This window comes from Mustela erminea, chromosome 19 (genome assembly GCF_009829155.1).
Source record: "Mustela erminea isolate mMusErm1 chromosome 19, mMusErm1.Pri, whole genome shotgun sequence".
Classification (NCBI taxonomy): domain Eukaryota; kingdom Metazoa; phylum Chordata; class Mammalia; order Carnivora; family Mustelidae; genus Mustela; species Mustela erminea.
The window spans coordinates 13558306-13584255 of record NC_045632.1 but is presented as its reverse complement, the minus strand read 5'-3'; the positions used below and the strand labels follow the sequence as shown (position 1 = coordinate 13584255).

Below are 25950 nucleotides of genomic sequence, written 5' to 3'. Positions count from 1 at the left end.
TAAGCCGGGGGCCTGCTTCCTCCTCTCTGCCTGCTTCTCTGCCTACTTGTGATCTCTGTCAAATAAATAAATAAAATCTTTAAAAAAAAAAAAATACCAAAGTGCTCTCCCCCTCCGGAAAGTTCTCCAGGGGAGGGCGGGCAGCAGGCCCTGGTAAATTCTCCAGCCCCCAGATAGTACATCTCTCGAAGATGTGAACGTGTGAATATGTTTAAATGTGATATAGCAGCCCTGAGCGCAGTGCCTGATGCATGAAGGGCAATAGGACAGGGGGCGTGCCATCACTAGTCTCCAGGCACCTGGCCTCCTGGCTCTTTCTGGTCTCTCTCCAGGGTCTGTTCATTACTGTAGAGAAAGGAGTGAGGTACTCTCATTCCAGAAGGCATGACTGTGCCTCATCCTTGTTAGCATGGGCTGACATGCTCTCCAGAGGTGTGCCTAGCAGCATTCAGCCAATGTCTGGTGAGCACAAGTTCAGTATCTGACCCAGAATTTTAAACATGTATTGAAATATTATGCACAACTCAAGAGAGCAGAGGTGGAGTTGTAGAGCAAGGAGTGGGATGGGCTGCAGCTTACAGGCTGTGTGACCTAGAGAAAGGCTTTTAATCTGTCCTTTCAGGTAAAACATGAAATGTGGGCATCAAACACGTGCCCTAATGCTGCCAGTTTCCTTAACTTGGTGATGAGCATCCAGTCAGGGTAACTCCTTCCCTTGAAGGAGTCCTGTGGGAAAAGTGGATGTGTGAAGTGAATGAACATTCCCGGGGAGTTCCCACACTGGCCTGGGGTTTCCTTCCCTCTAGGCCTCCAGTGGTTGTTCAAGGCTCCCATTCTCTTAACCTAACATTCCCTGCATGTTGATGATGTTCTAAGGATCAGAATGATCCACTCATCTTACCTCATCTGGAATCTTGGGACAGAGGCACTGCAGCCTTGCAGAGTCTTCTAGAACTGGTCTGACAATGTTTTGTTTTCGTGCTGCTTACTATAAATATGAAATTATTAATGAAAAGATATTTAATAGGTGAGGAAAACACACAGATTCTATCACAGAAATATATAGTTTATTTATCCTTGTTCTCTTTTAGGCCTTGTCCATATGGATAAATACTTTACCACAAATAAAGTATCAGTGCACAGACTTTTTGGTACCTGGCTTTTTAAACTTACATTATAAGCATTTTCGAGTTTTACTGTTATCATTTTTAATGACCAAATTGTACCAGCAAATCAAGTGAGTGAAAAATGTTTTCCCAACCTATATTCATTAGCAACAACCCCCCCACCAGTTTTCTTTTTCACTCCTGTGCAGGGCGGTCTCCTTGGTTGTCCTTTGCTTTTGAGATCATCACTCAGTGCTGCTTTCATATTCGGTTCAGGCCCGTTTGTGTTACGTGGCAGGGTCAGGCTGAAGAGGCGACATCTTCGCCTGGCTCAGCTGGACGGCTGTGAGGCAGGCTGTTTCTTCTTGCATCTTACCCTACTGTGTGTCTTCTGATGCCCGATGAGGTGCGAGCTCTGGGTGAAAGCCTTTCCGCATTTGTTGCACGTGTAGGGGCGCTCCCCAGTGTGCGTCCTCTGGTGCCTGATGAGATGGGAGCTCTGGCGGAAGGCTTTACCGCAGTCCTGACACTGGTAGGGCTTGGCTCCGGTGTGAGTCCGCAGGTGCTGGGAGATGGCCGAGCGGTCATTGAAGGTCCGCCCGCACTCTGGACACTCAAACGGCCTCTCTCCAGTGTGGATTCTCTGATGCTGTGTGAGGGAGGAGCTCTGAACAAATGCCTTCCCGCAGTCTTGACACACATACGGCTTCTCTCCTGTGTGGATTTTTTTATGTACAGAGAAATATCTTGGGTTCCGGAACGTTTTGCCACATTCGCTGCATCGGCAGACTTGGCTCCCTTTGTGGATTCTTGTGAATGTGATCTGCTGAGCACTCCGGCTGAAGGCTCTCCCACAACCACTGTTTTCTCTGGCTTTTTCCCCTTTGCGGTCCTTCTGATGAATTTTTACACCTGGACTACGTGTCACCTTCTTAACCCGTGAGCCACGCTTACGCAAGCGTTTTCTAGGGAGAGTTTTCTGGAGTGAAATATGGCTTGTGCCAAGGCCAGTGTTCACCTGCAACGAGGAGCTTTTCTGAGGGAGGGTTTCTTCCCGAATCGGCCCCACCCGCTTCAGTGCTGCGTCTAAGACTTCCTGGGCCTCAGCCTGTGAGACATCTCTTGACATAGGGGACCAGGTGTCATCCCTTGAGAATTCTTCCAGTTTCAGGTCATGGGCTGGTTCTTTTTCAGGAGTGTCAGACTTCGGAGTTAACTCTTTACTTTCCAGTGTAGTCTCCCACCCTAAAAGAACCCAAAAGGTATGGATACGGTAGAGAGAAAGTGCTAAATGGGCTAAGAGTTATGACATAGCTAAGTATTCAAAAGCTGCTTTCCCCCGCCAAGAACAGTCCTACAGCCTGGGGGGACTCTGAAGAGCATGAAGGAGCAAAGGGAGGAATATGAGCTCGGCGGCTGGGACCGGGGCCGGGGCTGGAACTGAGAACACTCTCCTGGCTCTCTGACTCTTCTTATGCCTTCAAGGTAGGCAGCAAGTCAGTCCTTCCTGGATCTGAGGCTGCTGCTGCCCACACAGTATCCACCCCTCCAGGTCCACAGGGCCAGCTGAAGGCACAGACGGTGCACGGAACTCTCTGGGGCGTACCCAGTTCTCACACTAGGTCCAGAGAAGGCAAGAGCCCCAGCCCAGGGCTTCTGGTGCTCCCAGTCCTGGAAGGCTGGAGTGGCCAGCAAGGGCAGAACCTTACCCAAAGAGACCAGGTGTCCAAAGGTTTCCAACATCACATCATGGTACTCAGTCCTCTGTGTCGGGTCCAGCAGCCCCCATTCTTCCTTGCTGAAGTCCACAGCCACATCCAGGAAGGTCACTGGTTCCTGCAATGCCACATTCTGTGTCTGCTAAGCGGTAGGGTCATTGACAGGGACAGAAAGAAGGATGACTGGTGCCTCCCAACAGTCTGCTGAGTAGAGGGCACCCCTGTTTGCACAGAAATGCTGACTTGGGCCATAAGAGGCCCAGTAAGTCCCTTCTCACAAAATTCTCCCAAAATCAGAGTGTGGGGCCCAGGCTGGAGGCAGAGTCCCTGCTTCGCTAAGAGCTACAGGTGCTATAAGCAAACTGCTTCCACTCTACCCACCCCTGGGTGCAGCTCACCATTTCCCAGCAACTCCCTACAGAAGGCTGCCCCTGAGACAAGCCCTCCGACTAGCCATACCCCCCACCCCCGACATGTGGTGTAACTGCCTTTGTGGACTAGGGCTGCTTGAGGGTGGGTAACCAGAGGCTACACTGAGGTCAGTCCTTCTGGGGAGCTGGTAAGAACTCCAGCAGGAAGAGGCCTCCCCATGGCACTGGGCCTATATGTGGGATGTCTTCTGCCCATGAGGGGCAGAGTCTGCTTGAGAAGGAATGGGAGAAAGCAGAACCATTAGACCAGGACTAGACAGACATACCCCTCTCTCAACACCAGGAAGCCCCTGGATACAGCCTTGCCTGAAGCCTACTCAAGACCACTCGTTATGTGAGAGCCAGTAAGTTTACCTTACGCTTGAGCCAGCTGTGAGCCACCTGCATCAGAAAGAGTGCTGACCAATGTCACACACACACCATCATTCAGTCGTACTCTCTGAGCCTCAGTAGTTAGCAAGACAGGGACAATGCTGTTTCACCTATGTCCTGGCTCTGGGATATTTTTGAAGCAAATCCAAGACAATTTTTTCTGTCATAAACACCTAAATATGCATTTCTGAAGGACAAGAGCTCTCTTGTTCTCACCCAGATCCAGACATGGTCCACAAGCCCCTACCTGGAGCTCCTAAGTGTCTATAAATACTTGGCCCTTCCCTCTTGCCTCCAAATTTTTTGACTTCTAGTCACTGTGCCCTTTCTTGGTCTCCATGGTCACAGCAAGGCAGTCCAGCCCTTCACAATCAGAAACTCTGAAAGGCCTGAATGGTGGGAGATGAGAGGTGGAAGGGGAGGTCATCTCACAGGGGATGTTCTGACCAGAGAAGGAAGGGGTGGCACTCCTCACTCACCTCAGGTGGTTCAATTGCTGGACACGTAGTCACTTGCTCCTCCTCCTCTTCCTCAGGAGCCGTGGTCTGGAGAGAGCAGGTGGAGTCCTGGCCGGGTAATGCTGGGAGGAGACATCAGCACAGGTGATCAGCCAGGTGTGGTGCTACTTCCAGGACAGGACAGTGACAGCCATTTCTCTTTCTGGGACCCATGGGGCCAGCACACGTTGTGTATCTTGTTGCTGCTGCTGTCAGGGACATCTGTGCCCACCTTCTCCTCGCCAGCTCAGGTCCCCATGCTGGCTCCTCTTCACAGCCCGTGCCCAAATCCCCACATCTGGATCGTTCAGGATGCATCACCCCATATGACTATAGAGCACTGGTGTCCCCACTGCTGAGACCCCTGATCTCACTCCTTCCCTCACCAGACACTGTTCTGGACCCAGTCCCAACTCCAAGGCAGCTGCCTCTTCTCTCCATTAGCCTCTGCAGCTGGCCTCACACCTGTCCTCAGAACAAAGACCCCATTTCTGGCCTCTGACTCCCGAGACTAGATTTATTCTCATAACACATACCAATCTTGATGAGAATTCTATCAAGTTTCCTCTACCTTAGAAAACAGCTCTAACTGGCCTTACGGCCCCCTTTCAACCACAGCTCCTTCATGCCTGACTCTTCATCTGTCCCCAGCTGGTCCATGGGCTTCTATAATGACCTCACCCCCCCATCAAGGGGAACACTTAAGTGACACAAGCTGGCACACCAGGATGTTGCTTCCTTCTGGCCAAAGTGATTGGATGGTGGATGAATACAGGGCCCACAGCTAGACAATCAGAGCCAAAGAGGCTTTTGTTAACACTTAGGAAAGAGAAATTCTGTGTAGGGAGGTCCCACATGGAGATAGCTTGCCTGTGAGTGAAACTGACAGACGCCAGGAGAAGTATGACAGAGGAGAGATGAGTCCTGAGGACACTACAGGAGGCCTTGGGTCCAGCCATGCCTGAAGCTAGCAGATCACCCTGGGACTTTTTCAGTAAATTCTCCTCCCTTGGCAATCACAATTGAGAGTCCCAACTAACTTGCTGATCACAAATGCAGGATTTTTAGAATTATCTGTAAGCCCTCTCTACCCCGTCCTCTATGATATAAACTGACTTCATCCCAAGGTGTGAAACCTATGACAGACTCGCTTTCATCTCGTGAGCTCTACAACTATCTCCTCGGCATCTCTATCAGTTTCCTGTTGCTGCTGTAACAAATGGCCACAACAGTGGCTAAAAATAGTATGAATTTGCTTTCTTGTGATTATATAGATCAGAAGTCTGACACCAGCCTCATTGGGCTAAAATCAAGGTGTTGGCACGGCTACCTTCCTTTTGGAAGCTCTGTGGGAAAATGTATTCCTCACCTTTCCAGTTTCTGGAGGCCACCTAAAATACTTGGCTTCTGGCCCTTTCTTGTGTCACCTCACTTCAGGGGTCATATGTCTTCTCCACCCTTAATTCATGACTACTTCTCTGTAGGTACCCTTGTGATTGCATTTGAGTCCACCTAAGTAATCCAGGATAATCTCCCCGTCTCAAGACCCTCGGTTTAATCAATGGCATCTGAAAAATCACTCTCAGTGTGTGAGGTTATATATTCAGCATCCGTATTCCATGGAACTCAGCCGGACAGCAATCAAGTTTCATGGCATCTCACCCCCAAATGCACCCTACACATGTACTCCCATCTCCTCTCCCCACCACTGTCACTCCTGCCCTAGGCACCACACCGCGTGAAGGGCACAGTGATAGCTCTGGGTGGCCAATCTGCTTCTCATTTTGACCTTCTTCTCTGTCCACCATCCAGAGCAAGCTGCTACCTGGTTGGTCTTTAAAATGCAGTCACACCATGCCACATGTCTCTAGGGAGGGTTCATGGATTGGTTCCCACTGCTTTAGAGTGACACTTCTCATTGCTTTAGGACAACATAAAAAATCTCTTCAAGGGGCCTGCCAGCCCTGCCCCTGCTCCCTTCTACTAAAGACCTACCCAATTTCTCTCTAATTTTGGATTATACTGTTACTGCTCCTATTTTGGCCCTTCACAGGTGATGCTCCCTGCCTGGCACATCCTGCCCACTTCTTTTTTTCTTTTTCTTTTTTTTTCTTAAAGATTTATTTATTTTGGGGGCGCCTGGGTGGCTCAGTGGTTAAAGCCTCTGCCTTCGGCTCAGGTCATGATCCCAGGGTCCTGGGATCGAGCCCCACATAGGGCTCTCTGCTCAGCAGGGAGCCTGCTTCCTCCTCTCTCTGCCTGCTTCTCTGCCTACTTGTGATCTCTGTCTGTCAAATAAATAAATAAAATCTTAAAAAAAAAAGATTTACTTATTTGGGAGAGAGAGATAATTGGGGGAGGGATAAAGGGGAGCTTGAGAGGGAAAGAAGCAGACTCCCTGCTGAGCATGGAGCCTGCCCTGGGGCTCAATCTCTCGACCTTAGCTGAAATCAACAGTCAGCCAGTTAACCAACTGAGCCACCCAGGTGCCCCTTCCTGCCCACTTCTGAGTTCCACTCCACACCAGATGTTGGCTACAGCAGTTTGCCTCCTGGAGCTCCGCAGGCACCCTTGAGTTCTTCTCAACCCCGTATTTGTCACATGCATATTTGTCAAATTCCCATCAGTCCTGCTGGACCTAAGGCTTACTGAACTCATGAGTCTGAGTCCTGTCTGTCTTGGTCACCACTTTATCCATAGCCCCCACTGAGCGCATGACATCAGAAGGCACTCTGGGAGGGCGTCTGGCTGGCTCAGTTGGTAGAGCATGTCACTCTTGATCTGGGGGCTGTAAGTTCAAACCTCACATGGGGTGCAAAAATTACCTAAGAAAATAAAATCTTTAAAAAAAAGTGCATTCTGGGAGTATACCTACGTGATTAAAATCATATTTTCTATTAGCTTGTAGTACAGAAAAGATCCCAAAAGGACGAAAATGAAGGCTTTAACTGTAAGCTTCTCTCAGAAGCCTCGGGAGGGCTGGTTAGAGTGTAGTCCCAGAGCCTACCCAAAGGTTTCGGTAGCTGTGAGGTGCAGCCTGAGACTCTCCATTTCCACAGAGAGGTCCAGGGATAAGGCCATTCTCAGATTCTATGACCTAGAGACTATGGTAGGTACTTCAGCCAGGAAGCATCTAAAACTCTGACTCAGAAACACGTTCGGGAAGCAGATGCCCTTGGCCTAAATGGAAACAGCATGACCTTTCCCCAAGCTCTCCCAGGAAGCCTGAGTTCCTCCTCTCCCCATCCTCCAGGATGCCCCCACAGGAGTGTCTCTCTCTACCCCTCCATTGCACTTACTTTCCTCCTCAGACATCCAGGTTACATCCTCCACCAGGGACACTGCCTCCTGGCAGTCCTCTGGGTGCTGCGACTCCACCCACATCCGGAGCTTCCTGGGCAGTGAGCCCAGGAACTGCTCCAGCACCAGCAGCTCCAGCATCTGCTCCTTGGAGTGCGCCTCGGGCTGCAGCCACTGGCGGCACAGCTCACGCAGCCGGGCCAGGGCCTCTCGGGGCCCCGCCACCTCCTCAAAGCAAAAGCCCCGGAACCTCTGGCGCGCGGCCTCAGGGTCAGCTGGCTGCTTGCCAAGCTGTTGAGTGGGCTCCCCGAGCACATCTGAGCTCAGGCCCTCATCTTCGGCATAGAGGGCCCGGATCTGGGCGTTTCGGGGACGAGCTACCTCTTGGTTCAGTGTGAGGACTTCAACGACTTCAATCTTCATCAGGGGATTCCCAGCAGGAAGAGGATCCAACTGAGGGTCCAGTGGAGCTGTAGGATACTCTGTGAGTCAAAAAAGCACAGCCAGACAGATGGCCAACAAGCACATCAACATTATCTGCCACCAGAAAAATGTAAATCCAAACCACTGTGAGATACTACCTCACACTCACAAGGAAGGCTATTATCAGAGATGAATGGTAACAACTGTTGGTGACGATGTGGAGAAATCGCTATTGGTGGGAACACAGAATGCTGCACCATTTTGCAAAACAGCCTGTGAGCTCCCCAAAAAGTTAAACAGACTTATGTTATGACCCAGGAATTCTCCTAGGTATACCTTCCAGAGAAATGAAAAGAGGTCAATACCAACACTTGCAGAGAATGTTCACAGCAGCACTATTCATAAGAGCCGAAACCAGAAACAACTCAAAATATCCACCAAATGAAGAATAGATAAACCAAATTTGGTATACCCACACAATGGAATATTATTTTGCAGTAAAAAGGAATAAAGTACTGACACAGGCTACAGTACGGCTGAAACCTGACAACATTATGCTGAGTGCAAGAAGTCAATCACCAAAGGCTATCTATGGTATGACTGCATTTACATGAAATGTCCAGAAGAAACCAACACAGACACAAAATAGATTAGTGGTTCCCAGGAAATAGGGAATTGAGGAAGTTGGGGAGTGTTGGCTAATAAAAATGATTTTTTTTGGAGGATGAGGAAAAGGTTTTGAAATTAGATTGCAGTGATGGCTATACAACCCTGTGAATATAACGAAAATCACTGAACATACACTATCAAAAGGTGAACTTCATGGTATATAAATTATATTCCAATACAGAGTGGGGGAAAAAACGAAGAGGCAAGAAAGATTAAGAAACCTGTGATGCTGTAAAGTCTGCAGCCATGCACAGGGAAAAGAATCTGATCCTGCCTCCATGGGGGCCAAGATGACTGGGAAAGTCAGCGGCTCTGTGTCTTGGCACAGAGTTCACAAGAGCATCTGCTGAACACTGAACAGAACTCCAACATGGCCCTATGATGCTAAGGAGAAAACACGAGCCAATAGGAAATAAGAAAGCTCTCTACCACTCCCAGAAAGAAATGCTAGTTGACTAAAGGACTTAAAAGCTTTAAGAAAAAAAGTTTATAGAAAAAATTTAACCACGGATTATAGTTTACTTTCATTAGATTTATGATTCTATAAACACAGAAATGGCAGGGCTGATGTCTAGAAAAAAATGTACTCTCTCACCCTTGCTGTTTTCAATACACATGATTAGCACAACTCTACCTGGAACAATGTGGATTCAAAGCCTTAGCAACAAATGCCCAGGGGAAGGCTGGGGGACTTTCATCAGATAAATCTACTGGTGGTCTGGGAGCTTTCTGAAGACAAACACAGATGTAAAGACAACAAGAGGAGCGCCTGGGTGGCTCAGCGGGTTAAGCCTCTGCCTTCGGCTCAGGTCATGATCCCAGAGTCCTTGGATTGAGCCCCACATCGGGCTCTCTGCACAGCGGGGAGCCTGCTTCCTGCCTCTCAACCCCGCCGCCCGCTGCCTGCCTCTCCGCGCGCTGCCTGCCTCTCCGCCTACTTGTGATCTCTGTCAAATAAATAAAATTTTGAAGAAAAAAAAAAAAAGACACGAAGAGAATGAGTATTCAGAGCGAGACCACTTAAGACCGTAAAACTCTTGACACTGGAACCCGTGTCAACAAGCCCAGACCACCAGGGCCTGTGTCACGACTGCCAGTGTCTCCTCATGCCCATCCAAGTCAGTAACCTCCAGGGAAAACCTTCCTTTCTCGCTGTAACTCTCCCCAGTCCCTGCCTCCTTCGCAGCGGGCTCCCAAAAGGCAGCCTCTGCCCACCCTCACCTGGGGGGTTCTTCTTGCACAACACATCGCTGAGCAAGGGCACACGACGGAGCAGAACTGGAAAACAGGCGGTGTTAAAACAGGGCTCAAGAAAGTGTGGATTCACGTGCAAGCGTTATTTTAGTGTGACTCTTCCAGCGCAGAAAAGCTGCCGCCACGGGAAGAAAAAAAAAAAAAAAAAAGCAGGAAGCTATTGGTATGGCGTCACTGCAGCTGTGTTATTGAAAAAGAAAAAGAGAAAGAACCACCGACTCGTTAAAGACGCGAACAGCGGCGGCCTGCCCAAGCGCCGCCAGTTCCCCGCCCACTGCGAGCACCTGCAGATCAAATCCGCCATCAAGCAGCTTTTCAAGCAGCGCTGGGCGGCTGGGCTTCCCCATTGGCGTGAAAGACGCTCCGGCGGAGGCCGCAGCCACAAGCACACGTTTCCGCTAGCTTTCGGGAAACTGAAGCAGCCTCCCCCTCCCGCTCCCCGCGGTAAACGCGGTGACACCAAGTCAGCACAGCCACGCCCCATCCCCGGTCCGGAAGACCGCAGGCCGCAACTTCCGGCCCAGCCTAGAAGTGCGTCACTCGCCCGACAAGGGCGCACTACAGCTCCCAGGGGCCTCCGCGACATAGACCTCCGGTGCCGCCATGTTGAGGTTCTGGGCCCGGTCCAGGCCCTGCCCCGGCGGCGGCTCCTTGGGGCTGCGGCCTCTTCCGCTCTGGTCCCTCCCATGACCTCCTACGACCCCCCCGTGACGGCGGGCGCAGCTGGAACTTCCACACCGTCCTTGCTGGTTTGCGCGTTTTTTCCCCTTGGGGCAAATGTGGTAGAGCGCGGTCGCTTCCCCTTAAGGCAGCGACGCACCCGGACTCCTAGTCCATCTTCGTGCCCCCGATTCGAAATCCTTCTCGTTCCCGTAGGGCTTCCCATCCCCCAACCCCTCCAAATTCCTGATTACAAGTCTTGGTTCGCCTGTGGGTTCCTCGTTTACCGGCTTCACAAACCTGTTGCTGGAAACTGCTGGCGCGCTATCCGAGAAGTGAGTCAGCGCGGGGTCAAGAGTCGCTCGCGATGGGTGGGGCCGCGCCCGCCGCCCGGGACGGGCCTTGGGCGCTTGAGGTTGCAAAACCCGTCCTGGTCCGCGCTTTTAATCTTGGCAACAGCCACAGCCACATCCACATCCTTTCCTAGGCTTATATCCCCTTTCCGACCCCTTCCCCTAAACTTTTGTATTAATTTCACCGGGGGGCTTTCCTTTCCAACTCGTTTACACCTGCGTTGTGTCTGGCGTTTAATTACCTTCCTGTGCTCAGGACTTCTTTAGCCAACGCTCACTACCCCAGCCCCAATTCCTGATTTGAAGGCAGAGTTCACGTATTCCCTTTCAGTTAGAGCTCTTAGAGCCTGAAATTTCCCTAGAGTAACTCAGGAAGCCAGGGACGGCAAGTTCCCGAATTCCCAGCAGCCCTGGACCTTGAAAGTGCCCCTGATAGGGATATTGGGGCGCGAGGGGAGGTAGCGCTCCCTAGCGGCTCCTTGCTGGGCCACGGGTACCATTTTGAGCAATAATCGTGCATTAAACTTGAGCAAAACCAAAACAAAACTTCATTCTTCACAATGCTTCCCAGCCTTCTAACTTCTAAAACTTGGTTTTACTCCTTGGTTAATCACAGGCATTATTTAGTACTTTGTCTCTTAAAATTAACTGTAGGTTTTTATTTCACTCCATGCCCCGTATTTATCTAATCCTGATCATGTATTTTGTTCCTCCTCTTATCCTTGGAGGAACCAGGGCAATTTCTCCAGATCTTGAACTTAATGCTCATTCAAAAATGTTTAACTCTTACCGTTTTAAGTTTTAGAGCCTGTAGGTTTGTACGTTGGAAACTGTGCTGATCCTTGTGGTGCTGAGAGCTCAGTGCATCTGCAGCCTGGCTCTCCGGGCTGTAGCCGCGCTTCAGGACAGCACATTTTGCAGGGTAATCATAGAGCACCGACTGGGTGCTACGCAGTAAATGAGACGGGCCTCAAGCCTAGAGGCTGGTGGGTATGCATCATTCTAGGCACTGCAGTCCTCTGAATCTCATCCTTTAGACGTCCCTCAACCACTGTCTGTGCCAGGAAGTGTTCGTCCCACTTCACAAAGTGAAACCTCTTAAGTTTACGAGCTGGTAGAGCTAGAATTGGATCCTCAACTCACTGGGGCATACTGGGAATCACTGACCCGCTTGTCTGCGTGGGGCTACACAAAACAGTCTACCGACTTCAACTCCAAGAACTGGTTCCCAGTCCCCCAGCTAAATGATCTGGGCTGGGGATTTGAGTAATTTAGTCCCCTCACTTGCAACTATCTATTAAGTGAGTTGTTTACAAATTCCCAAGCCTTTAGGCAAGGTGTTTAATCCTTTTTAATTTATTAGAGACACAAGTGGTTAGGTATAGTATGTAGGAAAGGCTGATGGGAGCTGCTGTTTTCTTCGTCCTTACTTTTCTTCTCCCATGTTGTCTCTGCTGCTTCCCTTCCATGGTAAGCCATCTCTCCCTCAGTGCTCAAGAGTTCATGAATAATCTGGTATCCTAAGGCTACCAGTCCACAAATATAACGGTTACTAATAGTGACTTTTCACACTCTTGCTGGGGGTCAGGGTCAGGAAGAGTGCTTCTCTCAGCGCCCCTCATCTCTGTGTGCTCCCCTGTTCCTTTTCCTCCTTGTCCAGAATGTCCCCTGCTCATCATCCTTCTCCTCCCCTCCCCATCATTCACTCTTCAGCTCTGCAGGGCACCCAATGCCATCACCTAAGTTTGTCTACCCCACTGGACTGCTGAGGATGTCAACCGGGTCTTGTGCCTTCAAAACCCTAAAGCCAGGCCCAGAGGACCTGCCAAAGGTGTTGATGATCTTCTTTACATCAAAGTCTTTGAGTAACAATAAATACTGTTACATGAAGGTCTCCAAGACCTGGGCTTTACATACCATAATCCCGTAAGCAATAACTTCCGTCCTTCATACAAGGGGAAATCCATGCTGGGAGAGCCTAGGAGCCCTGCCCAGGCCACAACTGGGAACATAGCAGCCGGGATCCAAACCCTTTCTTTTATGTCCTTTACAGCAAAGGATGCTTCTCACAACGTGCCAAAGTATGCCTTGTCTATAGGTATTTGTACTCCCCTTATCCCTGCCTCGTAGTCTTTCTGACATCTTCACTTGGCACCTCTTCCAGTTTTTTTTTTTTTTAAAGATTTTATTTACTTATTTGACAGAGAGAAATCACAAGTAGATGGAGAGGCAGGCAGAGAGAGAGAGGGAAGCAGGCTCTCCGCTGAGCAGAGCCCGATGCGGGACTCGATCCCAGGACCCCGACACCATCATCTGAGCCGAAGGCAGCAGCCCACCCCACTGAGCCACCCAGGCGCCCCCCTCTTCCAGTTTTTAACTCTAGTATCACCTCCTTAGAACTGTCTTCCTGCTCAGTTCTGAAGTAGTTCTGCCTACCCATGCCATTTCCCTCCAGCATATTCCACTGTTTCATTTTTCTTCAGGGCACTGACTGCCAGTTCGAAGTATCTGCTTCATTATCACTCACTCTCTACCTTCTCTACAGCACTGCCCAATGCAGCTCTTTAAGAAATGTTCTTGATAGGGGTGCCTGGGTGGCTCAGTGCATTAAGCCTCTGCCTTCAGCTCAGGTTGTGATCTCAGGGTCCTGGGATCTAGCCCCGCATCGGGCTCTCTGCTCAGCAGGGGGCCTGCTTCCTCCTCTCTCTCTGCCTGCCTCTCTGCCTACTTGTGATCTGTCAAATAAATAAATAAAATCTTAAAAAAAAAATAAAATAAAAAAGCCCATCTTTGGCTCAGGTCATGATCCCCGGGTCCTGGGATCGAGCCCCTCATCAGACTCTCCGCTCATCGGGGAACCTGCTTCCTCCTCTCTCTCTGCCTGCCTCTCTGCCTCTTGTGATCTCTGCCTGTCAAATAAATAAATAAAATCTTAAAAAAAAAAAAAAGGAATATTAAGTCCGTGTTGGTGTTTGGGATCGTTTCAAGATGCAGAATCAGAAAATAGACTGGGTGCCTGGGTGTTTCAGTCATTAAGCATCTGCCTTCGGTTCAAGTCATGATCCCCAGTTCCTGGGATGGAGCCCCGCATCGGGCTCTCTGCTCAGCGGGGAGCCTGCTTCCCTTCCTCTCTCTCTCTCTCTGCCTACTTATGATCTCTGTCAAATAAATAAAATCTTAAAAAAAAAAAAGAATATTAAGTCTGTGTTGATGTTTGGGATCGTTTCAGGATGCAGAATCAGAAAATAGACTGGGTGCCTGGGTGTTTCAGTCATTAAGCGTCTGCCTTTGGTTCAAGTCATGATCCCCAGGTCCTGGGATGGAGCCCCGCATCGGGCTCTCTGCTCAGCGGGGAGCCTGCTTCCCATCCTCTCTCTCTCTCTCTCTGCCTGCCTCTCTGCCTACTTATGATCTCTGTCAAATAAATAAAATCTTATTAAAAAAAAATGTTCTTGATACACTATCCAGCACAGTCGTCTTTAGCAGCAGGTGACCAGTGACCATCTGAAAGATGGCCAATGTGACTAAGGAACTGAACTGCTCAAGTTCAAGTTCACTGTATTCTGTTCACATGTAATCAGCCACATGCTAGCCCCTCCTCTGGAATGCAGACCCAAGGAGACAGGGGGCCTTACTACCCTGCGCAACACTTAAGGCATTTTGGCAGGCGCTCAAGCAGTATTTATTGACGCAACACAGCTTCAAAGAGTGATTTGAGTGTTTTAGCTGTCTGATTTTCCCATATTTTTGTCAAAATACAGGAAATCTCACTAGCATTTTAATTGGATCCCACCTGTAAATTATTACGAGATGATTGCTGTTGCTACAAAGTTCCCTTCTACTTTAGAGCCTGAGCAGGATAGGAATGCAGGCCATCAGGTAAGATGACACCTGGTTTACATTCCTGCTTCTTCCCAGACCAGCCAGGACAGAGACTTGCATTTCTGCTTCCACTGGTAGGATGGCTCCATCAACACTTCTCTAGAGGCTGCTGGCTGGAATGATGGTAGGATTTAAGAAAGGGACTTCATACACTTCTAGCCTTTGTTAAGTCCTCAAAAAGAAGTCACTGCATTCTACCTCTGAAACTAATGATTAAAAAAAAGTCATTGCTTCCACTTATTCTATATCCCACTTACAATTTTTTCAAATAGAAATGCCTAAATACGTTATTCCTTATCAGTTCCAAATCATTTCTTAAATAATTTATTCCTAGATCCCATTTCAAAAACCTATTAAAATCTTTTAAGTTGGCTACTCCTGGTATAAGCCAAGGCTATTAGTCTATTTTATAATTTGTCACACTGATTAACTCTTTAAAAACTATTTCAGAGGATTCGTTTTTTTCCAAGTCGTCGTTGAATTACAAGTATTTCCTTTTTAATATTTTTCTTACTCTATGCTTTAGTGAGAACAGTGCTAAGTATACTTTGTGGAATCGGTCAACATTCCAACCTGTTCTGTCACTGAACTGCACATGTTCATGGAAACTGTCTTTTAACAAGAGGTAGGGAAATACTCACTGCCCAAGTCAGTAACAGGCAGCTGGCCACTTTGTTCTAATAAAGTTAACTTTGGTATTTTTCCTGTGACCAATTTTGACAACCTTACACTTTTCCAGATATCTCTGCATTTTATTGTTTGTTCATCCCTACCCTCAACGATTACTGGGCACCTATACCGTGTCAGGGACTAGTAATACAGCAGGAAGGAGACAGCAATTTTCAATTTATCAGCATGGTTATGGGCAACATTTCTTAAAATGCAACGTTACCCTCCCAACCAGTTTCTTCTCAGGAAGCCATCACAGCCTACCAGCTTCTATATTCAGTGATAACTAAGTGACACAATTGTTTTTGTGTATTTTCTTAAAGACATTGATATCACGTGCATCTATGTACTTTATACATCTTAAACTATATATTTAAGAAACACATGGAGACTTTCACAGTACACAGACCTGGCTCACTTTGTTACAGCTGTACAAAGTATTACACTGAAAACTACACATATTGCTGAATGTGTGTATTGCTGTTTCCCTGCAGGTTTTTATTTTATTTTTTTAAATTTTTTTTCCCCTGCAGGTTTTTAAATTGCCTTTTATTTATCCTCTATTTTATCAGTTGGTTTTTGCATTTTATCCTCCCAGAAAATTAGCTTGGGTTCCTTTTTTTTCTTCTCCATTTCTGATTCACGTATTTGAACCATATTTATCTTTCCTCCTTCCTTTGGACTTCTGGAGTCAAATGCTTCATAGTTCATTTGTTTTCCTTCTTCTTCTTCTTTTTTTTAAAGCAATCTCTATACCTATTGTGGAGCTTGAACTCAAGACCCCTGAGACTGAGTCACATGTTCCTCCTTCTGAGCCAGCCAGGTGCCCCTATTGTCCTTATCAATTAAAAGGCATTTTCGGGCCTTAAAATTATCCCGGGAATTACATCTGGACTCCAGGCAAAGCAGTTTCCAGATAAAAGGATCAAGATTACATGGGTCCAAAAGAGCAAATATATGGAAGGTGACAGAGAATGTTTTCTTGAGTAACAGTTGCACAGTATATGACCACACTCTGCCAGGCTGAATTCTTGCCAAATATGTTCTGATAGTCACTCAAGATTCTAAACTCTTGGCCCACTCCCTAGGATGTGAGCCTGTCAGAGTTCTTAATGGTATTATGTACTTCAAGATTTCCCTATATCATTACCCACCCTCCTGTCTCACAGCCTGGCATTGTCTTCAAAATCTCCGAGTTGGGGGCGCCTGGGTGGCTCAGTGGGTTAAAGCCTCTGCCTTCGGCTCAGGTCATGATCTCAGGGTCCTGGGATCGAGTCCCGCATCGGACTCTCTGCTCAGCAGGGAGCCTGCTTCCTCCTCTCTCTCTGCCTGCCTCTCTGCCTACCTGTGATCTCTGTCGAATAAATAAAAGTCTTAAAAAAAAAAAATCTCCGATTTGAAGACATCCTCTTGTTCCATTCCTTCTCCCAAGTTTCCTGAGCTAGAGACTGTCACTGTCTTAGCAACTGGGAACATACATGGGAAACTAAAAGATTCCCCTCATGTTGTTTAATATTTGTTCTAGACGTTCAGGTCAGATAACAGAACAAGATGGGAAAGACAAGATCTGTTTTGTTGTATCTGTATACTTACGTGACCAAAGTTTTATTTAGAGTTTGCCTTCTGCATGCTTATCTGATATAAAAATAGAATGAGATATTTCATTTTTATTCTTTTTTTTTTTAAATTTTATTTATTTATTTATTTGACAGAGATCACAGTAGACAGAGAGGCAGGCAGGCAGAGAGAGGGAAGCAGGCTCCCTGCCAGGCAGGGAGCCTGATGCGGGACTCGATTCCAGGACCCTGAGATCATGACCTGAGCCGAAGGCAGCGGCTTAACCCACTGAGCCACCCAGGTGCCCCTCATTTTTATTCTTTAATGTGGTTTTCTCCAGTATACGTTTTTTGTTTTGTTGTTGCTACTCTGTCAAATACAGTGGGAACTATGGTTTATGATTTGCCTGCACAGATTACATTGAGGGTCTGCTTTCATATGAGTCCTCTGATGCTGAGTACAATGAGGACTCCTACTGAAGGACTTCTTGCCAATGGGTTCAGTGCCTCTGAAGCCTTCCTAACACTGCTTATTGCATTCTCAGGTGTTTTCCAGTATGACTGCTATGATGTTGAGTAAGAGAGCTGTGCACGAAATCTTACCACAGCAGTCACATTCCCTTGGCTTTGGAGTTCTCAGAGGTAATTATTTGGCGTGAGAACTTTACCACATTTGATACAAATGTGTTTTTGTGTTTTTATTTTTTCCAGTGTGAACTTTCTCAAGTCAGACCAAAGTGAACTAGGCCGGAAGCCTTTCCCGCTATGATAATATTCCTGGGCTTTCTTCCCTGAATTCTCACATCAAAAAACTCAAGAATTTCCTCCATTCAAGGTCTTTGCACATTAGTCTCCCATGTGAGCCTTTCCTTAAAGGCTGACATGAAAACAGCCTTTCTCACACTAAACACATTTATGTACTCTTATTCTTAAATGAATTATCCTTTGTGTAAAACAACTGATTTCCTACACCCACTACACATTTGCTTTATAGTTTGAGTCCTCTCAGGCTACACAAAGGGTGAATAGATAGAAAAGAATTCCTTCTCATCCTCCCCAAAAATAATCTCCTTGTAGAAATTATTTTTTTTTGCTAAAGCTCACAATAATTATGAGTGTTGCTACATTCATATTTGTAGGGTTCATCTCTCCTGCTTCATTCCTTGACAGGTCCAAAGAATTAAATGTCCTGCAAGCTGTAATCCGAAGGTTGTAAAACCTGAAGGTCATGATTCATAGTGTCTTTACTCCATTGCTTTCCTAAAGATCTACTTTCCAACAGATTAAATCCAGGTTATATCATTTTCCAGCCAAAACACATATGTGGCAATACTTTCTTGAAAGGACAGAGTAATGGCTAAACACCTGAGTGCCATCAAAGAGTGGTCCACATTCCTTATATTCACAACATCTTCCCCAATCAGTGCCTTCTTAAAGATGAATGTCATGTAGGGGCGCATGGGTGGCTCAGTGGGTTAAAGCTTCTGCCTTCAGCTTGGGTCATGATCCTAGGGTTCTGGGATCGAGCCCCAAATTGGGCTCTCTGCTCGGCGGGGAGCCTGCTTCCCCCCCCGCCCGATCTCTGTCTGTCAAATAAATAAATAAAATCTAAAAAAAAAAAAACCAGAATGCCATGCCTTAAGCACTTATTCCTCAGTGTCCCTTCTACTTCAGCCAGTGTCTGTGCTGGCATTTTTGCTGTCACGGAGAGCTGCAGAGCCACACAAAATGAGTTGTATCAGAAAGGCTGAGCTTTCCACTTAAACCCCGTTCCCTGCATTGGAAGAGGTACCACTACACCAGTGATGGCAGAGACCACTGCTGGAGATGATGGTCTCATCTTACAGTAAATAAAGCATGCCATTCCAAACACCTATGATCCCCAAGTTTTTATGCCTCGCCACGACTCCTTCTGAAGTCCAGAGAAGGGCATTCCACTGGCTTCGCAAACCTCTACTTGGAGGTCTCCAAGTCCCTTCTCATTCACACTTCATTAACAGAAGCAGCCAGGACATAGACAGTTCCACAAACTTGAATCTAGGTGAACGCTGTAGGGGAGTTCTTTGTACCATTCATGTAAGTCTCTTTAAAATTACTTCAACAAAGAAAAGACTAAACCAAACCTTTATTTCTACCCTTCAGAAGGTTATGCCTTTACCAGATTTCCTCATGTCACTGACTAAAACCAAATATTCAGGAAGAGTAATTTTTCTCCTTTTTAAGTTAGATGATGATACATACAAAGAGTGTATATGGTAAATGCATACATTACAAATAGTCGTAGGAAATCCCTGAAGCTTTCACCTCTGAAGGATTCTTGCCAGCTTCCTTTCCTTTGGCCACTACTCACCTGGCTCCAGTGAATCCACTTATGAACTGGGAGAAGGCCATGCAGGCTTCTCCCCAGCCCCTCTGCTATTCTTAGGCCAGGAGTCATCACCTCTTCCCTAGATGCTACCTACCACAGCTCGCCGGCCTGCTTTCATCTGTGCCCTGCTATAGTTCCTTCTTCATAACCACCTGAAGCGTGCTTGAAAAGCCACATCACACACCTGCCTGATAACAATCAAAACTCTACTCACAGTGGAAGCCCTGTGTGCGTTGCCAAACCTAGCTTGTTTGTCAGTATACCTCAGCTACCTCCTCCCAGCCCACTCAGTGGCTGTTTCCTGAGTGTGCCAAGCTTACACCATTCTCATGGTCACCGCAGATACGGTCTCTGTACCTGGAAGCTCTCTTTACCACCACTCACATGTCTGCAGAATTCTTCTTCTTTGGGAACTGGCTTAAAATTTCACTCCTGCAGTGCCCCCACAACCACTTCCTCTAGCGTAATTCCCAATGACCCCCACATCACATTCTTTTTCTTCTCAGTCCTTCCACTACTTATCTGTTCCGAGTTGTATCTGGGGAACTTGTTTGTAGAGGCCATAATCCATCAGACTACAAAGTCCAGCATGGCAAGGCTTATGTTATCTCTGGTTCCCTACCAAAGTGGTTAGTGTACTATGTAAGACCCAAGAGAACTTCCACAAGTATTTGTGAGGTGTAACCAGGACAGGCAGTGGAGGGAAAACAACAAGCAAAGGACTCTGTGACAAAGCAGAAAACACCTATTACCTCAGGCACAGTCTGTAATAAAGTGTCCTGGTAAGCCTCCCTGCACATAGTCTCTTGCTCTGGGATATCACCTCAGAATCTCCTGTCACCTTTTAAGCCAGTCCTCCCAAGATGTGCCCCAAATCCCTCAGGCAGCGAGGTTAGAGGAACTACTAGATCATCCAGAAATGCAAAGCTGGAAGGTTTGCCAACACAGGACTTGAGCTCCAGGGAGGATGAGACACAGACCTGCCACAACCAGTGCCACCACCGAGGAAGGGGCTGTGGAAGGCCAGAGCAAGGGGAACAACTAGGAAAGACACCTCAGTGGGTGGATACAAAGTGCCTGTGTTGCTGGGAACCTTCCACGTGAGGTATAGTCTAGTGACCTGTGCTAATGGCTGGAATTCATAGGGAATGAAAGGAATGACTCTGATTATGGAAAAGAAAAAAACACTAATGCTGAGCCATCAAACTGAGTCCAGGAGAGGAAGGGCAGAAAGTCACAACAGATGCCAGTCTGTGTTGTAGCAAGTGGAAAATCATCACCAAAGATGGGGACCAGGTGCAGATTTCATAGGTGAATACAGCTAGAAGCAGGTAGTTCCAGTATCACTTGCATTAGAACACACAGAACAAAGGGAAGGGAGAGCATTCCAAGTTTTCTTTATAAAGTCAGCACATCCCGATATAAAAGCTGACTAAGAAAAACAACAACAGGGCGCCTGGGTGGCTCAGTGGGTTAAGCCGCTGCCTTCGGCTCAGGTCATGATCTCAGGGTCCTGGGATCGAGTCCCGCATCGGGCTCTGCTCAGCAGGGAGCCTGTTCCCTCTCTCTCTCTCTGCCTGCCTCTCCATCTACTTGTGATTTCTCTCTTTCAAATAAATAAATAAAATCTTAAAAAAAAAAAAAAGAATTTAAAAGAAAAACCACAAGAAAGAAATCCAGCCACCTCCCCCACCTAATTTATGAATACTGATGTGTCAGTGCATGCCAGCATCATGTTACAACAAAGGTACTTCTATTTTTATTAGGTCACTGTGTTAACTGTTCAAAAGAGATAATCACTATGATTACCTTGGAAGGCTATGAGGGAAAACTGGGGCTACTGCTATAATTTATCAGAAAGGACTAAATGACGATTTCTTTATCCAGATATAACTGATTTAAATTAAAGCAGAGTCTAGCACATGCTCATCAAAGGTGAGAAACTTTCCTATTTAGGTCAGACATTCACTCTTCACCCTCTCAGCTTCAGTGTTTTAGAAGTACCAGCTGTGATAAATGTCATTATGTAATTGGGCAAAAGAAGTAAAACAAACAAAAAAAAAAAACAAAAAAAAAACACTAATACAGTCGCCTCTTCCTTTATACTTGCTGATAAAATGACTGAACTGAGAAAATCAGTAAGAAACTAGTAAGACAACTAGTAATAGAAGTTAGCAGCATGCCAGGCTCATCTGGTCAACTAAGTGATATTGCAAAGACTAATATGAGCAGATCGACCGCAACCACAAAGAAAGCCCAACAGCACTCAGAAGGCCTGACATAGCACAGTGAGGAGAGCAGATCTCTTTATATACTTGTGTTAAATCTTTTTTTTTTTTTTAATATTTTTCATTTATTTATTTGAGAGAGAGAGAGAGAGAAATCATGAGAGAGGAGACAGTTAGAGGGAGAAGCAGACTCCCCACAGAGGTGGGAGCCCCATGCAGGACTCGATCCCAGGACTCTGGGATCATGACCCAAGCCAAAGACAGTCGTTTAACCAAATGAGACACTCAGGCGCCCTACTTGTGTCAAATCTTGACTAGACAGACCAATTCTGCCTCAAGGAATTCTAAATCCAATCATTCTAACAGGATTTTCTCAAAGAATCCCCAACAAGCTGATGCTAAGTGTTCATATGGTAAACCATGCGGTTGAGAGCAACAAAGAATTTTGTTTTAAATGAGAGGAGCTCCCATTTATCCAAGTTTGTTATAAAACTACCAACCATACAGCAAAAAAATTGTTTACTCAGACCGAGATGAAGGACACAGAAGGGACCAAGACAGAGGCCTGCACCCCATGAGGACTGTGGGAAGTTACGTCTATGATAAAGAAAGTGTTTCTGGTAAGTGGAAGAATCTGGTCAGAAAATGTGCTGACAGAACTTACGCTCCATACCTTATACATAAAGAAACTCCATGTAAGTGCAGCCATAAACAAAAACCAATACTGAAACATAAGAAAGTATTTATAAAATCTTCCTTTCTGTGTTATGAATAGGAATAAAAACAGATTTGAAAGGAAAAATACCTGAATCATAAAACTTCTTTATGGAGACTAAATTTAAATTTAAAGGTAGTGATAAATGTTTGTCTGGGATATTTGTATTACTAAGACCCATAATCAAGAGTTCCCAACAAAATATTGCACCCAAAAAACCCAAAAATCAACAGAAAAAAAAAGGGGGAGTAAGGTATGTAACTCACAAAAGAAAAAATATAAATGGTCTGTAAACTTGTAAAAATACTTCATGACGGATGGGGCACCTGGGTGGCTCAGTGGGTTAAGCCTCTGCCTTTGGGTCCTGGAATCAAGCCCCACATCGGGCTCTCTGCTTGGTGGGGAGCCTGCTTCCCCCTCTCTCTCTGCCTGCTTGTGATCTCTGTCAAATAAATAAATCAATCTTAAAAAAAAAAAAAAAAAACCATGAGGGAAATGTGAACTAAACTCAACATACTATCAAATCTGAAAACCTTAAGAAGATCATTCTAAATTTCTGGCAATGAACAGGAAAATCTCTCACGTAACTGAGAAGCTCCATGTATTTTAAAGGATTTTAGACAGCAATCTGTTCCTACCAGATTTTTAGCTTCTATTTGGTTGATTCTGAAGTTCTATCTCACAAATCCTACCTACAAAAAAACCCACACACACAAAAAAGCTTGAAAGTGCAAAAAGATGTATGCAACGAAGTTTTCTGCCAACAACTTGAAAGATTTTATCAAGAGGAAAAAATCAAATGTGGATCACACAGTATGTTAAAATGATTAAAACAGGCCTGTTTGTATACAGTATAACACCCCCAAGTCATAAACATACTTGCAAAGATCTATAAAGAAAAAGTCTGGAAAGACACACCAGTTACTGGTGACTACATGAAAGAACAGTAGAACAGATGGAGCCCCAGGGCCAAGCTGCCAGTGACAACAAGTTCATGTTCAACAAGTCGGACACCCCTGACCCTTGAGACCAGAGTTAAACAGTTTGATTCAGCTTGTCTGCAGCTACTCCTCATACAACCCCATCTGGGTATTCTCCTGTCCATCTCCTTTTCTCAGACACTAGTCCCTGACTAACCCGTCAGCCCATTCCCTACCAGGACTCTGTAAGCCCGGTTCTCACCTGAAAAGGTGTCTTGAGGAATTCCTCTCTCCACCGACCAGAGCGCTTCCTCCTCCTCTAACTGAGATACCACATCTGGCTTGGAAAGCTGATGTTCTGCCCAAGGGAAAAGAGACAGGGCTTGGGGGTCTGTGTTCAGGAGAAAATGCGTTTGTGCTGCGGCATATGCTGTCCCTGAATTCTTCCCTCCAAGGGCATGACTTCGGGTCTACCGTGGTGAGGATAACCCAATCCATTCCCTTTTTTAGCTACGTGCCTTCCTGGACTCCCTTGCCACTAAATGAAGCAATGGGACCCAGTTCTGGCTGGCAAGATACAAAGAAAATATGTCAGCGGGGACCTTAAGGCTTTTTTCTCCCTTGCTAAATATGGAAGTGGAAAAAGAGAACTAGTCAGCGCTGCCCCCTCCACTTCTTTCCGCCCTGAATATGAACATGATGCTGGGTGCCACAGCCATGCAGTCACTAACCTAAGAGTGGAAAAGTTCACACCACAAAGAAATGGAAGCAATCAGTCTCCAGTGATACTCCTGAACTGCTGGAACACTTGACCCCACATCCTATGGAATTTCTGTTACATAAATGAGTATCTACTACAGTCAGCTACATCCCTGAGAGACCTACCTCCCTAGTGTTCAAAACCTCTGAGGGACAGACTAGGTGGCTTCAGAAGTCATATGTGAAGTTGCCCTTTCCCTGCAGGTTCAAATTAAAGCCTCCCTCAGGCCCCAGGGCCATGACAACTGCACGCTCCTCCCTGCAACCTGAGCCCAAGCAGACACACACTTCAGAGGCACCACATTCGTGCTGCAAAGCGCATATCTTTATTGACACGGAGACCATCCTTACCCACTGAGACCAGGTTCCTGTAGTTCTCCAGCATCACCTCCCTGTACAGGGACTTCTGTTCGAGGTCCAGCAGTCCCCATTCCTCTGAAGTAAAACCGAGGGTCACATCTTCAAAGGCCACTGGTTCCTAAAACCCACAGGTTTCTGTTCAGCCACGGTGTGTCGTCACCTACACTGACATGAGGGGGAAGGCTGACCCAGCACGTGAGGGCACAGTCTACAAGGTGACCTGCACGCATTCCAGGTGGCTCAAGTGTTCCTGCAATTGTATGAAACTGAGCAAAGGCAAACTTGACCCTGTTCAGGTCACGGCAAGGAGGACAGCATGAGAGTTCAGAGAGGGCTCTTCTTTCTCTAGACCTCTCCATTTTTCATTAACTCGGGGATACTGGAATTAGCGTCTATACCCCCTAGCAGGGAATCCTGAGAACGGAATCATCACACCCAAACCTTCAGCCCCCACCCACTGCCTGTGCTGCTTCTCTACTTCCTTCACGGGTCAAGGATCCATCCTGTATTCCCTTAATCCCCTCCAGCTTAGACGCCAAAGTACTACTGAAATAAAAATGTGAGTCTAATCCCTGTTTAAACCTACTCGTGCCTACCCACAATAGAAAGGATGAATCAGAATCCCCCAGACCCCAGCCTGTACTCTAACCTTTTTCTGGGAAAGCTAAGCAACCTTCGGTTCATCCGTTCAGCAGCGTCTCATTCCCGTCCAGTCTCTCAACCCTCCCCAAGATGCTCTGCGGCCTGACATTACTTCAGGGAAGGTGGCATCCCACTACCATCCGGCCGCCCCCACACCCAGATCCAGGGGTAGACTCAGAAACTCTACTCACACGGAGCCAGGCCGTCGGAAGCCCGGAGGCCATACCTTCCTTCTCGACGTATCTCGTGGGAGTGGGCAGTTCTGAGAAGGTCGAATTTGGGAGGTAGAAGGGGTGTGAGGGCTACGCAGAGGGGTGGCCCCTCCTTTGCCCAGTAGCAGTCCTATCAACGTGAAATGATAACCCCAACCTAGAAAAAGGCCCTGAAAGCGTCGTATCCACCTACTCTCGACACCTAGAGGACCCGTTTCCCCTAGTCGAGAGGAGACCCTCCTCATATCTTCCCACCCAAAAGGGAGTTACTCCCTTTCCCAATCCGCACACCGCTCGGAGCGGGTCGGGCCGCTCTGACCCCACGCCTGCAGAGTTTGCTTTCCTCAGGGCCCCGAGTCCCCAACCACACCGCCCCTTCCGGCCCCACGGCGGGAAGACGGCAGGCAAGGCCGGCCTCCGGCTGCTGAGCTTGGCTGGTAATGGACTGAGGCTGCACACCCCGAAGAGTGGCTCTGGGACGGTTCCCCACAGCCCCGACGGGAGATTTCGCGCCACACTCACCCAGCGCGCGGCGCGCAATGGCTACGGTCCGCCTGCGGCGAAATGCGTCAGCGCGTCAGCCTGGACTACAACTCCCAGCCACCCCTGCGGCGTGCCCGCCCGACCTAGCCCAAGTGGCGGCCATCTTGGCCGACCATCTCGAATAGCAGGCGAAGCCCGGGCCGCCCAGTGGAGGGCCCTCGCCGGCGACCCTCGGTGGGCCAGCTGGATTGGGGGATGGCTCGAGTTGGGTACGCCAGGCCGCGGGGCCTCAACAATTTTCCAAGTAACAGGGCAGGCCAGGACAGAGTCGAGCTCCGCCACGAGGGCGAGCACTCGTGGGATGAACCGGAAG

The 25950-nt window shown here is 47.5% G+C and overlaps 1 protein-coding gene across 2 annotated transcripts; it reads right to left on the bottom strand.

The window, feature by feature from the left end:
• Positions 1 to 1045: 1045 nt before the first annotated feature.
• On the bottom strand, positions 1046 to 25739 carry ZNF274 (zinc finger protein 274). Of its 2 annotated transcripts, XM_032324657.1 has the most exons (8): positions 25617 to 25739; positions 25074 to 25144; positions 24232 to 24358; positions 23384 to 23479; positions 7424 to 7906; positions 4107 to 4207; positions 2816 to 2942; positions 1046 to 2351 (listed from the first exon to the last, which is right to left on the bottom strand). In XM_032324657.1, the coding sequence occupies exons 2-8, from the start codon at positions 25104 to 25106 to the stop codon at positions 1438 to 1440; spliced, it is 1881 nt and encodes a 626-aa protein (XP_032180548.1). In that variant the 5' UTR covers positions 25107 to 25144; positions 25617 to 25739; the 3' UTR covers positions 1046 to 1437. The 2 variants fall into 2 exon arrangements, with proteins under 2 accessions (XP_032180548.1, XP_032180549.1); XM_032324658.1 differs by lacking the exon at positions 1046 to 2351 and having other exon boundaries at positions 2849 to 4016.
• Between the last annotated feature and the right edge of the window lie 211 nt (positions 25740 to 25950).